Below are 12,866 nucleotides of genomic sequence, written 5' to 3' on the forward strand. Positions count from 1 at the left end.
CAAGTTGGCCAATATAAAGGAGTTGAGTTTTGCACAATATTTATAATTTTACTTTGTTTTGTGCATGCACACAACCTGTTTTTACTATGTATGCTGGGTGGCCTTTGTACTTTAATGAATTCACTTTTACTTTCAAAAGGACAAAGAAAAGAAAATCATGTGAGTTGATTTATTTTTTTGTGTTTATGCATATTCGGTCACCATTTTGGAACAATGGACATGATCATCTGATTGCCCATTCAATGCCATTAAATTTTTTGCCTCATGTTATACTTATACATTTATTTTGCAAAGTTGGTTGTCATGCTTGTCAAGGCCATACAGTTGGCTGGTTCAGGCGTTAATCATTTTGTAATTCCGTAACCAGCATGATCATATGCTTTTCTAATAAAAGTCTTCCTGATTCTGAAAACCCTCATGTTCTTGTTGTATGTTGCAATTGCTGTTTCAAGCACTTCATCTAAGAAAATATAACTGACGGGTTATTTCTCTGTTTCTGTGCAGACGTGTTTGTGATTTTTTTTTGCCATAAATGTTTTTCTTTAAAAATTTTGCCTCATGTTATACATTTATTTTGCAAAGTTGGCTGTCATTCTTGTTAAGGCCATACAGTTGGCTGGTTTGGGCATAATCATTTTGTAATTCTGTAACCAGCATGATCGAACCCCGTGTTCTTGTTGTATGTTGCAATTGCTGTTTCAAGTACTTCATCTAAGAAAATATAACTGATGGGGTATTTCTATGTGTCTGTGCAGACGCGTTTGTGATTTTTTTATTGCCATAAATGCTTTTCTGATGCACAGTTTGTCTCTCTTTTCTGTTGGTTCCTCCAGATGGTCGCAAGGGACTGTAGGAAGGGAAAAAAATCCCTTGGTAGGTGGTGGGCCTCCAAGAAATGTTATACCTATTGAAAATGTTGAGGTAAGTAGATCTAATAATAGTGGCAAAGAAAATTCAGGAGATAGCCGTGATCCTAAGAAAAGTACAGAAGTATCTTGCCCTCAAGTGGATGTGGTGCAAAGAAAGTGGAGACTTGATGTGGAAGAACCTGGTAATAATGTGGATGCATCGGATGACAGTGTGGAAGCAGAAGGCAAGATAGGTTCAAATTTGCAAATTCCAAATGAGACGTCTGGAGATAGTAGCCATGTACACCCTGCTAGGAGGCAAAAGCTAAGTTCAAGGATTGAACAACCCCTTACTCGAGATCCCTCTGAAGATGCGAAGACAAATAGGAGTGATAACAGTAAAGCAAAATCTGGAATCAGCAAGGATCACCTGAAGCAGCATGAGGGTGGTGATGAAGAAGTCATTCAAAATGTTGGGACAAATCATATGGAGGATGTGAAAGCCCACTACTTTGAAGATGAAGCTAGTTTGAAAAGGGGAGATGATTATACCCGAGATGGTAGAAGGGATGTAGATAGAAGCCGGTTGGGTCTGAAAGGAAAAGAGGATAACCATCAGCAAAGCATCAATGATGCATACCCACATAGGGACTGGGATGGTAATTCTTCTCATCATGCTCGAACTAGAAGTGAGAGATATGACAGATTGAAGGAAGGGGATATGCTGTGGCATAGAAAAGATGATGATGTGCGTGCTAGAAGGCAAAAGGAAGAAGATGCAAGAAGTGATCAGGATGCCAGTTCAAAACCGAGAATAAAGTTGCATGGAAGTGGAAGGAATAATAAAGAAGAGCATGTCCATTTGAATAAAAGGTTGGAAGATGATGAACGCAGGGGTCGTCATGATAAAGAGGGACCCAGATCAAGGGAAAGGAATGATCTTTCGTTGGGTCATCATGACAATATTGATGATGTTTGTACTAAAAGAAAAAGGGCTGATGAACTTCAAAGGCAGGATAGACTTCAGAAAGAAGACGCAGTGCGGACATACAGAGGTAAGGAAGACTTGAATAGAAGGAACAGGGATAGAGATGACAGTTCAGAGCAGCGGAGACGAGAAGATCTGGCTCGAATACGAGATAAGTCTGACGATCAACATCCTGTCAGGCACCGAGACAGTAGTTGGTGGCAGAGGGAACGGGAGGATCGCCGCAGTATTAAACCATCTTGTGAAGATACTCAAGAAAACAGGGAAAGAGAGGCTCGGGTCCCAGGGAGACGCGAGCAAGCTTTAGAGGATAGAACGCGGCTTGGGAACTCACGACCTGAGTGCCATGATAAGGTTGAATCAAGGGATTCTGACAAGGATCGTAGGAGGCGCCACAATGAGCAATGTAAGATTAGAGATAGGGTAGAAGAGGAAACTCATATGCAACCTAAAATTCGGGATAATGCACATATACGTCATAATCATTTCAGCACTGAGCGAAGGTCAAGGCATGATAAGTTACATGCTCAAAATGATGATGTGGGTGTTGCTAGCAAAAGTCAGCACATATACAAGGAGAGAAATAAAGACTATGCAAGGCAAGGCAAGGAATCTGAAGGGGGTGATGGGGATGTTCTGGCAGCAGGCAAAGCTGATAAAGATAGCAAAGCAGGTGTTGGAATGAAAAAGTTGGTGGACCATTCAACTACTCATAGAAATGAAAAGGTTCAATCTAATGCTTATGTTGGAAATTTTGTTTCGATGTTCTTTTCTGCTGCACATTTTAAAACAATATGTAAAATCATGTTTTGTTATATTTACCTGACTGGAATGAGGGGAATGAGCATTTTTGCAGTTGCACAATGTACATCTAAAATGCTAATTTATCAATGTTCTCTTTTTCTTTTCCCTTTACTGTTTTCTTGATGAAAAGCACATTTCTGCCAAAGATCTCATGGGCAACACCCAATATAGTGCCTATATTACCTTCTTGAAATCATTGTCAATTCAGTAGTTTTTGTCTTTTACACTTTTCATTTAAAAAGAAATGAACTCATTACATTTTTGCATTTACCTTTTCTACGTAACAAGAAACAAACTCCTTGCATGTGTTCACATGGATCATTGTCTACAGGGCACCAAGAAAAGCTCATTTATCTGTGATGCTGACAATGGCTCACGGAAAGACTGTGAACAGGAAATTGGTCATCAGCTTTATTCTTCAAAATCACAGAAACATTCTGGTGAGGGCGGATCTGATGATGAAAGCCTGAAAAAGGGGAGATCCAAATTGGAACGCTGGACAAACCTCAATGAGAGAGACACCATGCCATCACAAAAGGTTCATGAGGATGAGACAGGTAGCTCCAACCAGAACCATGCACTAGAGATTGAACAGGATATTGGCAGAGAACTGTTCTCCAAGAAGACAGAAACTGCAGAAAAAATGGAGCAAGCTGCTGCTCTTGTGGCCAAGGAATCTGCCATCGATAATGTTGGACAAGTGTCAGAATATGTGCATGCTGATATTGATGTAAGTGAAGGTGATAGACATCTTGAAGCAGTGGCGAAAATGAAGAAGCGAAGCGAACGCTTTAAACTACCTATGCCGAATGAGAAAGAGACTAGCAGAAGGGTGGAGTACGAGGCATTGTCCCAGTCTGGGACTACTGACGTCAAACAAGAACGACCTGCTCGAAAGAGGAGGTGGGTGAATAACTAGGAGTCCAAGATCAGTTGCGATCATGCAAGGCTTTCCCATGACCTCTATCGCCGAGCATAATAGTTTTTGCATGTCTGTCACTTGAAGGACTAACTTCTGTATGTCCTGTATGGCTGTATCTGTCCGTTCTGGATTCCTTAGCTGACGTCAATACATGAAAATTTGGCTGCCATCCTTCATTTTTTGTATGTATACTTAAATTGTATCATCTATTACATGCCCTAGGGCAAATCACATCCATCTTGCTGAAATATGCTACAAGTGCTAATAAACACAAAAATATGTGATTTCAGTGGGCATCTCGATAAAGATGCAAAGTAACTGTCATGCCTGATGCGCTGGGGGAAGGCTCTCTGCCCTTGCACTGGGTGCTTGTCATGCATATCCTGCCAGCGAACAGTCTGGAGGGTTGGTCAGGTTTTTCTGGAATACGCTGGGGTAAACTATTCAGGGAGAATTGGGAAATCCCATGGCTCTCTAGGTATAAACATAGGAGAAACAATGATAGATTTAGGTTGGTCGTAGGTGCATTCAAGGAAAAGAGTTAGGCCAAGGGGTCTGATTCGACTGATGATTATTTGAAATCAGTTAGCACATGATGATATTGATGATGGTGCAGTTTGGCCAGGCTGAAGCCTGGATTTCTATTACGATTTGTCACCGTCCAGCACATGATGCTGATCATACTGATGACATATGATGATGTTGGTGTTCTAAATCTTTGCTTCGTTATCCCAACTGAAACTCCCTCGTGTCACGAGGATACTCCAATTTACTCGTGTCATGTCCTATCATACATTATTCCTAGGAAAAAAGTACACAAGTTTCAGTGTATGTCGTGTCTTTTTTACCGTGTCCTTGTGACATAGGTCCCTCCTTCTCTACCTCTTAACGTAAAGCAAATAGGAAGGTGTTTACCATGTGTGTGTGTGTTTTAACCTTTTCCTTACATGGTTCTGAGTGTGCTAACCAACGGGGCTCCGCTTGTCTGGTAGGAGCAGCTAGTGCACGTCACCTTGTGTTGGGACGTTGCAGGTTCAAAACCCAATGGTATAGTTGTATAACTGGTAGGGGTCTGCCTAACCCCAGCTTGCCTTTAAAAAAAAAGTTCAGTTACATTAGCATTTTTATCAGGTTACACGCTCATATTATGGTTCCTAAAGGATGTTGGTAGACCAGGGCCTCGGTCTGAAGATTAAAACTCTTGTTGACTTGGCTTCATGGGACACATGATGAGGGCCTTACTAGTCTCGGTTTAAAGAGTGGGTCTGGGTTAGGGGAAAGAGAAACTGAATACAAACTGCGCTGAATCTGCGTTTGGTCAATATCGCTGGGGAAAGAGTGGGTCTGGGTTATGGAGATAAAATTGTATCACCCATCAGCTAGGTCGAACTCCGACTTAAATCCATAATCGCAGGTTTTTTTATGCTTACCTCACGAACTTGCATAAATTTATTTGCGAATTTTTGGTGAAACTGAAACCATCAAAATCACAAATATCCTACGCTTTCACATATCTTTTACAAAATAATATAAATTTATATGTGAAACTCCACTTACCACTAAATCCACAAATATTATACTGTTTCTCATATACTTCTCAAAATCTTATAAATTTATTTTCGAAACATACTACTAAATTTGCAAATATCTCACTTTTTTCAGATATACTTCCAAAAATTGCATAAATTTATATGTGAAACTCCACTTACCACTAAATTCACAAATATCTTACTTATCTTGTATAAAGTAATTTGTGAATAGCCTTATATCACAAATATTGTACTTAAATATTTGCTCAATTATGATAAATATGTGATATTTCTTATTTTTTTGCAAAATATTTTCTTGAAGCATATATAAACTCATTACGGTCTTCAACTTGATTATTTTAACATAATCTAGGGTTTTTTTTTCCTTTTGTCCCCAACCTGCTTTCTTTTCGGCAACTATTCATAGGAGGCACTTCATCACGGATGGACCATCGATGACGTGCTTTTTTGGTAAGCACAATGTTCTTTTTTATTTAATGGATGAATCAAACACTGTTTCCTTTTGTTTAACTGTTGAATCAAACATTATTCCCTTTTGTTTAACGACTGAATCAAACACCATTTTTTTTAAATGCTTTTGAAACGCAAATAGTTTGTTTATTTTTTGCAATGCTTGTTTTGTTATTGTAGAAAATTTTCAATCTATTTATTAATACAATATGACCAATAAGAAGAAGACAACGAAGGGGTTCACACCCACATCATCTTCAATTATTGTTATACAACAACAAAAGCCAACAAAGAACTATGAACCGGGTCATCTTGGTAATTTGGAAACACTGTTTAGTGTGCAGAAGTGGGTAGAGAGAGAGCCACATCCAAAACCAAAAATATAGGTGTCCGACGTTTTCCAAAAAAAAATGCACCATCAATAATCACATATAGTTGCACTTAAACAATGGGATACAAGAAAAATATAAATTATCGTATAACAAACATCTACAAATGTCAAAGTGGCTCATATTTAAGGCAGAATATACAAAAAAAGTTGAGCAATATGTAGGCACAATCTTGTCTCCCATCATCAAAGCATCCAAGGAGGGAGAGGGTGACCCATTAAGTGACACTGAGATTGTTGCTAACCTCAATGAACATATAAATAAAGCTGGAGATATGGCCACCAGTAGTGGCAATGGTGAGAAGGCAGATGAGGTACCTAACTAAGGGGTTGAGGTTAATATGGACCCGCTTTAGGAACTAGATGTGAGGGTCATATAACTAAATTGGATACAAACACTGTTTAGAAGTCTGATGTTGCTCTCCATGCAAAGGAGAAAGTGCAAGCTTCGACGAAAAGGTTGCAGTGAGGAAGAAGGTTCGGTGCTCGTGGACATGTATTGCTACTATCCATTAATACAATTGAAATTGAAATTGCTACTATACATATATCCATTGAAATTAATTAAAATTGACTAATTTCAATAAAATTAATTTGGATTGCAGGATTCTCAACCAATTGATTCAAAAGAGTCATCCTACATGTACCAGTTCTACTGAAACCAAGCACACTAATAGTTTTTAATAGTAACGGAGGAACCTAAGCACTTGTTAGATCAAATGCATTTTCGTAAATAGTTGTAGATCACACCATGGAATATTAGTCACCCTCTCTTAGAGACCATTGTGCAGTTTTGAATTCTGGTAACCAATACATTCCAGTTCAGAGATCTTGAGATGACCATCACGTTGGAGGATGTGGCACGAATTACCTGACTGAAGTGCCATGAGGGAGCCAGTTAGTAGACAACGGTGAGAAGATTTTAAGCACATGTAATATTTATTTGCAAGCAAATGATAATGCGTTCGAAACCGATAAGATCAAGTTTTCATGGCTTACGAGCTATTATGATCCCAATAAGAAGAAGATGATGAAGGTGAAACTACCGTGTATTGGAAGGAAGGGCGATAATAGGGTGGACAAGATGGTGAGAGCATTCTTGTTATACTTCTTTGACTCATGCTTATTCATCGACACTGGTGGAAAGTCGGTCCATGCATCATACATTAAACTATTGGAATACTTGAATCACATCGATCAATACACATGGAGAGTAGCCACACTTGTACACCTGTATGCAAAATTGAGTAGCATGAAGAACAAAAGAAAAAACCTTGTTGAGATGTTAGTGTTGTTGGAGGTATTTATTCTTTCATTGTACCCAAACTTTTGATTTATAGTTATTCTTATGCTTACATACTATGTTTTGATATATATTATGTAATAATCATTGTTAATCATTGATATGCAAGTTTAGATATAGGATCATATATCTATTGAAAGGCCCTAGATGCATGACGTTGCCCATAAATTTTCACGTGCCATAATGTGGAGTCGATTATGCAACAAAGATGATCGTGATTGAAAATTGGTGAGTCCTCGCATATCATGCGCGGAATGTGTTGCATCTCTTTAGAGGCTGATTAGGACAAACATAAGTATTGTTGTTGACATTTTGTATATTTTTTTAATAAATGCATGTTAATAGGCCTAACCATAAATGAAATGTAAATAAATTGGTGCCCCTATAAAGGCGTATTGGAGGAGGAGGAGAATGTCAATACGGTTGTGGGGGCGAAGGACATCACGAGGAAGGATATTTGGTTGCACAACATGAATGAAGTTGAACGCCAAATGGCCAGCCGAGTCGTTCGGCAATTTGGGTTTGTTTAGCAACCAACCAGTCTCCCTCGCGCAGTTAGCAAATTTCTATTGCATGCTACAAAAGATTAGATAAAGTATTACCCCATAGCATTCCTCTTCAAACTTCAAGATTAGCGTGAGGGCGATGAAGACATTAGCTTGTCGTCCATGGCATGTGCCACCGTAGTCATCGAGAAGCTATGATCGTGACAAACACAACATCCTCAACAATATAAATTTATTTGGCTATTTTTTTTTATTTTTTGTATCTATTCGAAGATCAACATTGTAACTCATTGATTTGTATATAATGTCATTTGAATATTTCTATAAATAATTTTTTATATAAAGTTATTTGAATATCATTGATTTGTATATAATGTCATTGATTGAATGTTTCTATTAATGAATTTTTATATAAAGTCATTTGAATGTCATTAAATGATTTAAATATTTAAACTGAAAGCACTATTGAATGTTTAAATGATTTGAACGTTTAAACTAAAAGCACTGTTGAATGATTTGTATATAATGTCATTGTTTATATGTTTATATGTTTTTAAATCATTTGAATGTTTAAATGATTTGAATGTCTATTTGCTTACATTCACTGTTATTTGGGTTGTTATATGTGAAACTCCACTTAAAAAATTGAAACCACTAAAATCGTAAATACTTTATAAATTCGCTTAAACATATGTTCACTTAAATTGAAACTATTAAAATTACATATATCATACTTTTTTGCATATAATTCACAAATTCACATAAATATATTTGCAAAAATCCTACTAATTCACAAAAATCTGACTGTTTCACAAAAAACCTATTGTTTTGCATAACCGTTGAAACAACTAAAATTGCAAATACCCAATTCATTTTTGAAACATAAGGATTTTTATGAAAGGGTAAGATTATCGCAAATATATTTATGGAAAATCATGAATTATATGAAAAATGCAATTTTAGTAGTTTCAGTTTAAGTAGAGTTTCATAAATATATTTATGCAAAATATTGACGTAAATGCAAAAACATAGGGTATTTGCGATTTTGGTGGTTTCAGTTTTACTAAAAAATTGTAAATAAATTTATGTGAGTTCGTGAGTTCCACGTTAAAAAACTTGCGATTCTGGATTTAAGTGAGAGTTGGACCTAGCTGACAGGTGGTACTATTTTATTGTAATAAGGCCTTAATTCATAGTTATGAAGGGTAAAAGTATCATAACAATATTAGATATTTGTGATTCAGGACATTGGCAAAATATAAGAAATTATAGGGTTTTTAGGGAATCAGGTCAAATTACATGTACAATACAATCATTTTTCGTAAAAAAATTACATTTTTTCATTATGGGTTCCTTACCTATGAGTGTAGACAACATTGCCCTTTAGAATTATGAATTTCATCATCTCAAAAATTGAATCTTGTGGTGTATTAAACATGATAAAACCTTTTTACATAGTAATTAAGTGAGGCTTAATACATATGTAAATTAGAATTTTCTTTTCTCCAAAAAGCCCAAAAAAAAACTAATTTGGTGGATAGCATGTGTATCATGGTATGGTACCATAGTATAGAACCACCATATATGTTTTCTTGTTATCCCAAAATCTAATTGAACCAGACTTTGTTTAGACATGATTAAATTAAAATATATTAACTATCAAGGGTTAATTTTTTGTGAGCCTGTGCGGTGCCATGCAAACTCAACCTAGTCAACCTAATGGCAATTGGCGGTCCTCAGCCCTACGTACCACTCTGTGCATAGCAACAACCATTTTGATGACCCTGTGCACCATCCATGCACATCAATCTCGATGCTCTTATATGTCTTAATGAACAACACTACCCAAATCACTCATCAATGCCAAGACACTCATTTGCTCGGCCTTGTACCACCATGCATGATTGAGACCACCTAATGTGATCCTCGAAAGAATTAACCCTAACCCACACATACTCCCATGCATACCAAACACTACGTATGAGATGCCTTATGCAGAATTGAAAGGTAGCTAACTAAAATTCTAAAAACATCCTCTAGTCTGTTGGCCCAACACAATGCAAAACAACACACTATGTTTTTGCAGCTAACATCATCACACCAACATTGATACCATTGTCTATCACATGATATGCTACCACCACACATCACTGATAGCCCAACGTATACTACTCGCTACTATGCCTGATGCATTTTTTACTCAATGGTACTTCACATTGCCCTTGTCACATACTGACCCTTGCAAAACACAACAATGAATACACATCTCATTCTGTGTGCACATGTCGCCCACCTGAACGCTGAATGCACTCCAACATATGCATGACTGGTTGTGTTTACGAGGCCTCATCACAATACTTACAACACTAAACATGGCACATCAGGTAATATTGAAAATCACCACCAATGGTGTTGGAGTACTTTTAGGCTCCTCTCAAGGACATTTCTTTACCATGTTGGCATTTTAGTGGTATGGACACGCTTCCGTACAGGATGCGTAGTGGATAGGTGATTTTCAATATCACTTGATCTCAACCCTCCTATATCTGTCTCAAACCAAGCACACCTATTACCCACGAACATGAGTGCCTTCTTCACTTGCATGTCTCACTTGTGACTACAAGGCTACCTTGTAATGCGAGCAACACCAACAATAGCATACGTTTGCCCAGACAATGTGCTCATACGGCTTTCGAGAGAGGGTGTTGTGTGTTCTCCCCCAAAGACAAATTTCTGTGTTTCAGTGTGTACGGAGGAATATCTTGGGACCCATGATAATTCATATGCCAATGTTACCCATGATGATTTTATAATAAAATAACATATAAAAAAGATATGCGTTTGAGGGAAATGTCCTCCCATAAGATAGATATGCATTTGACGAAAATATCCTCCCGTAAACAACTTTGCATATTCCCGTGAGTCGAGGTCCGCCTTGGTTTTTAGTTTGTATTACAACACATTTTCATCTTCTTGTTCCTGCCTTGTGTTACAAAACATTCCCGGTTCGTTCCTACCTCGTGGAGATAACTATAAATCAATCGACTGGTTTGATCATTAGTAGGCATCATAGGGGGATTTGTTGTGCAGGATCCATCTTCTCTGTCTGTTGGGATTCATACATTCTACAGCTTCGACAACTTTGCCTCGAAACTTTCTGCACTAGCAAGATGGATTTCATGCGCACTTGGATTACATTTGAAGCACATCACTATTTGGACGTGGGTGTGATACTGATGATGATGTTTGTTTTCTTTGATGATGATGGTCGTGTATTGTATCTAAGTCAAACCATTGGTCATGATGTATTGTAACTAAATACTCATATTTTTTATAAATGAATGTGGTTGTAAATCACGTTGATTTGTAGTTATGAAGTTATCGCGACAATGATATGTCTTTGTGAACAAAATCAATTTGTATTTATGAAGTTACCTCGATTTCTATCATTGAAGTTACCTCGATTTGTAGTTCACTAAGTCTAAACTTCGTGTCAATTTGTTTATTGTTTTTCTTTTTCGCCTTTTATGAATCAGTCATTGTGTAAATCGCGATAGGACATATCATTCACATAGACAAAGCTCATAAAGGCAAATCATGATAGGACAAATCTTTTCTGCTTTATGTCCATGGCTATATAAATCGTGATCAAACACTTCCTCTATAAAAACAAATCACGATTTGTTATAGAAAGAATTATATAATTATAGATTGTTACGTTACAACAAAGAATTATAACTGGTTGTAAGATAATCAATATCAAGCAAATCGCGATAGCACGTAGCTTTCATACTTACAAATCATTTCAACCTTTTATCAATTATTGTGTAAATCGCGATAGGAAGACAACTCGTAAAAGCAAATCATAATTTCTACAGTACACAATGCTAAATGCTTCTTTGATTTTTATTTACGAAGGCCGAATATTACAATGATTTGTTCAGTGGCACTTGTGTGTTACACTTATTAAAAAAAGAATTATATATTTATAGAATGTTACGTTACAAAAAAGAATTACAGAATTACAATAAAAAATTATAGAATTACAAAAAATAATTATCGGGATGTTGAGTTGTATTTATGATGTTACTGCAACAACGATATGACTTTGTTTGTCTTTGTGAATGATATCGATATGTAATATCGCGATTTACTCATATCGGTTTGCAACTGTTACTAAAATATTGTGAACAAAACAATGATAGTGATTTGCAATTGATACTTAAATCGATATCAAGTTGTAAATCGATTTGTATTTATGAAGTTACCTCGATGTGTACTTTACTAAGTCTAAACATTGTGTTGATTTATGTACACGTGTGTAAAACCCTATTCTATGTAAAACCCTACTCAGCCTGACTCGACCCGTTATCTAGGTCTAAAACCCTAATCTATTTAACCTCTCTTCATCCTTTCTGTGGCAATACAACTTCTTCTTCTTCTTTTTTCTCCTCCTTCTTCGTCATCTTCTTCTTCTCCTTTTTCTTCTTCCTTGTATTTTTTTCTTCTTCTTTGTTCTACTGTGTTCCTTCTACCTGTGCTTGATAGATGTGGTTTGATGTTGATGACCTAGTTATTTCACACCATGAGAAAAGATTTAGATAATTTTTGATGAAAATTATGGTGATTATCTTCTGTGTATACATCGATATATTCATGACATATATGCCATAGTCATCGTCCCCAAATCGATGCTCGTAGGCATGAACGAAGGGCTTGTTTGTCTTTGTGAATGAAATCGATTTGTATTTATGAAGTTACCTCGATTTGTAGTTTACTAAGTCTAAACATCATGTAGATTTGTTTATTATTTTTTTTCGCCTTTTATAAATCAATCATTGTGTAAATTGTAATAGGACATACCGTTCACATAGACAAAAATCTTAAAAGCAAACCGCGATAGGACAAATATTGTTATAGTATGAAACTTAAAGAATTGTGGTTGTAAGTCATTTTGTATTTATCATGTTACCTAGATTTATACTTTACCAATAAACATCGTGTCAATTTTTTTTTCTTTTTCTTTTTCGCATTTTATCAGTCATTGTGTAAATCGCGATAAGATAAATTGTTGTACATATACTGCATTTGAATCATTATACCAGAT

The 12,866-nt window shown here is 36.6% G+C and overlaps 1 protein-coding gene across 1 annotated transcript; it reads left to right on the top strand.

The window, feature by feature from the left end:
• Nucleotides 1–728: 728 nt before the first annotated feature.
• LOC149835520 (FIP1[V]-like protein) lies at nucleotides 729–3,810 on the top strand. The gene is made up of 3 exons (XM_090009606.1): nucleotides 729–733; nucleotides 834–2,562; nucleotides 2,972–3,810. Exons 1-3 carry the CDS (start codon nucleotides 729–731, stop codon nucleotides 3,557–3,559), a joined length of 2,322 nt encoding a protein of 773 aa, XP_089865732.1. The 3' UTR covers nucleotides 3,560–3,810.
• The last annotated feature ends 9,056 nt before the right edge of the window (nucleotides 3,811–12,866 follow it).

Source organism: Nuphar pumila, chromosome 6 (genome assembly GCF_984573655.1).
Source record: "Nuphar pumila chromosome 6, dmNupPumi1.hap1.1, whole genome shotgun sequence".
Classification (NCBI taxonomy): Eukaryota; Viridiplantae; Streptophyta; class Magnoliopsida; order Nymphaeales; family Nymphaeaceae; genus Nuphar; species Nuphar pumila.

Bases quoted from the DNA above. Each gene is read 5' to 3' on its own strand.
- LOC149835520 (XM_090009606.1), top strand. The intron at 2,563-2,971 runs GTTCAATCTAAT...CATTGTCTACAG, and splicing joins CTACTCATAGAAATGAAAAG to GGCACCAAGAAAAGCTCATT.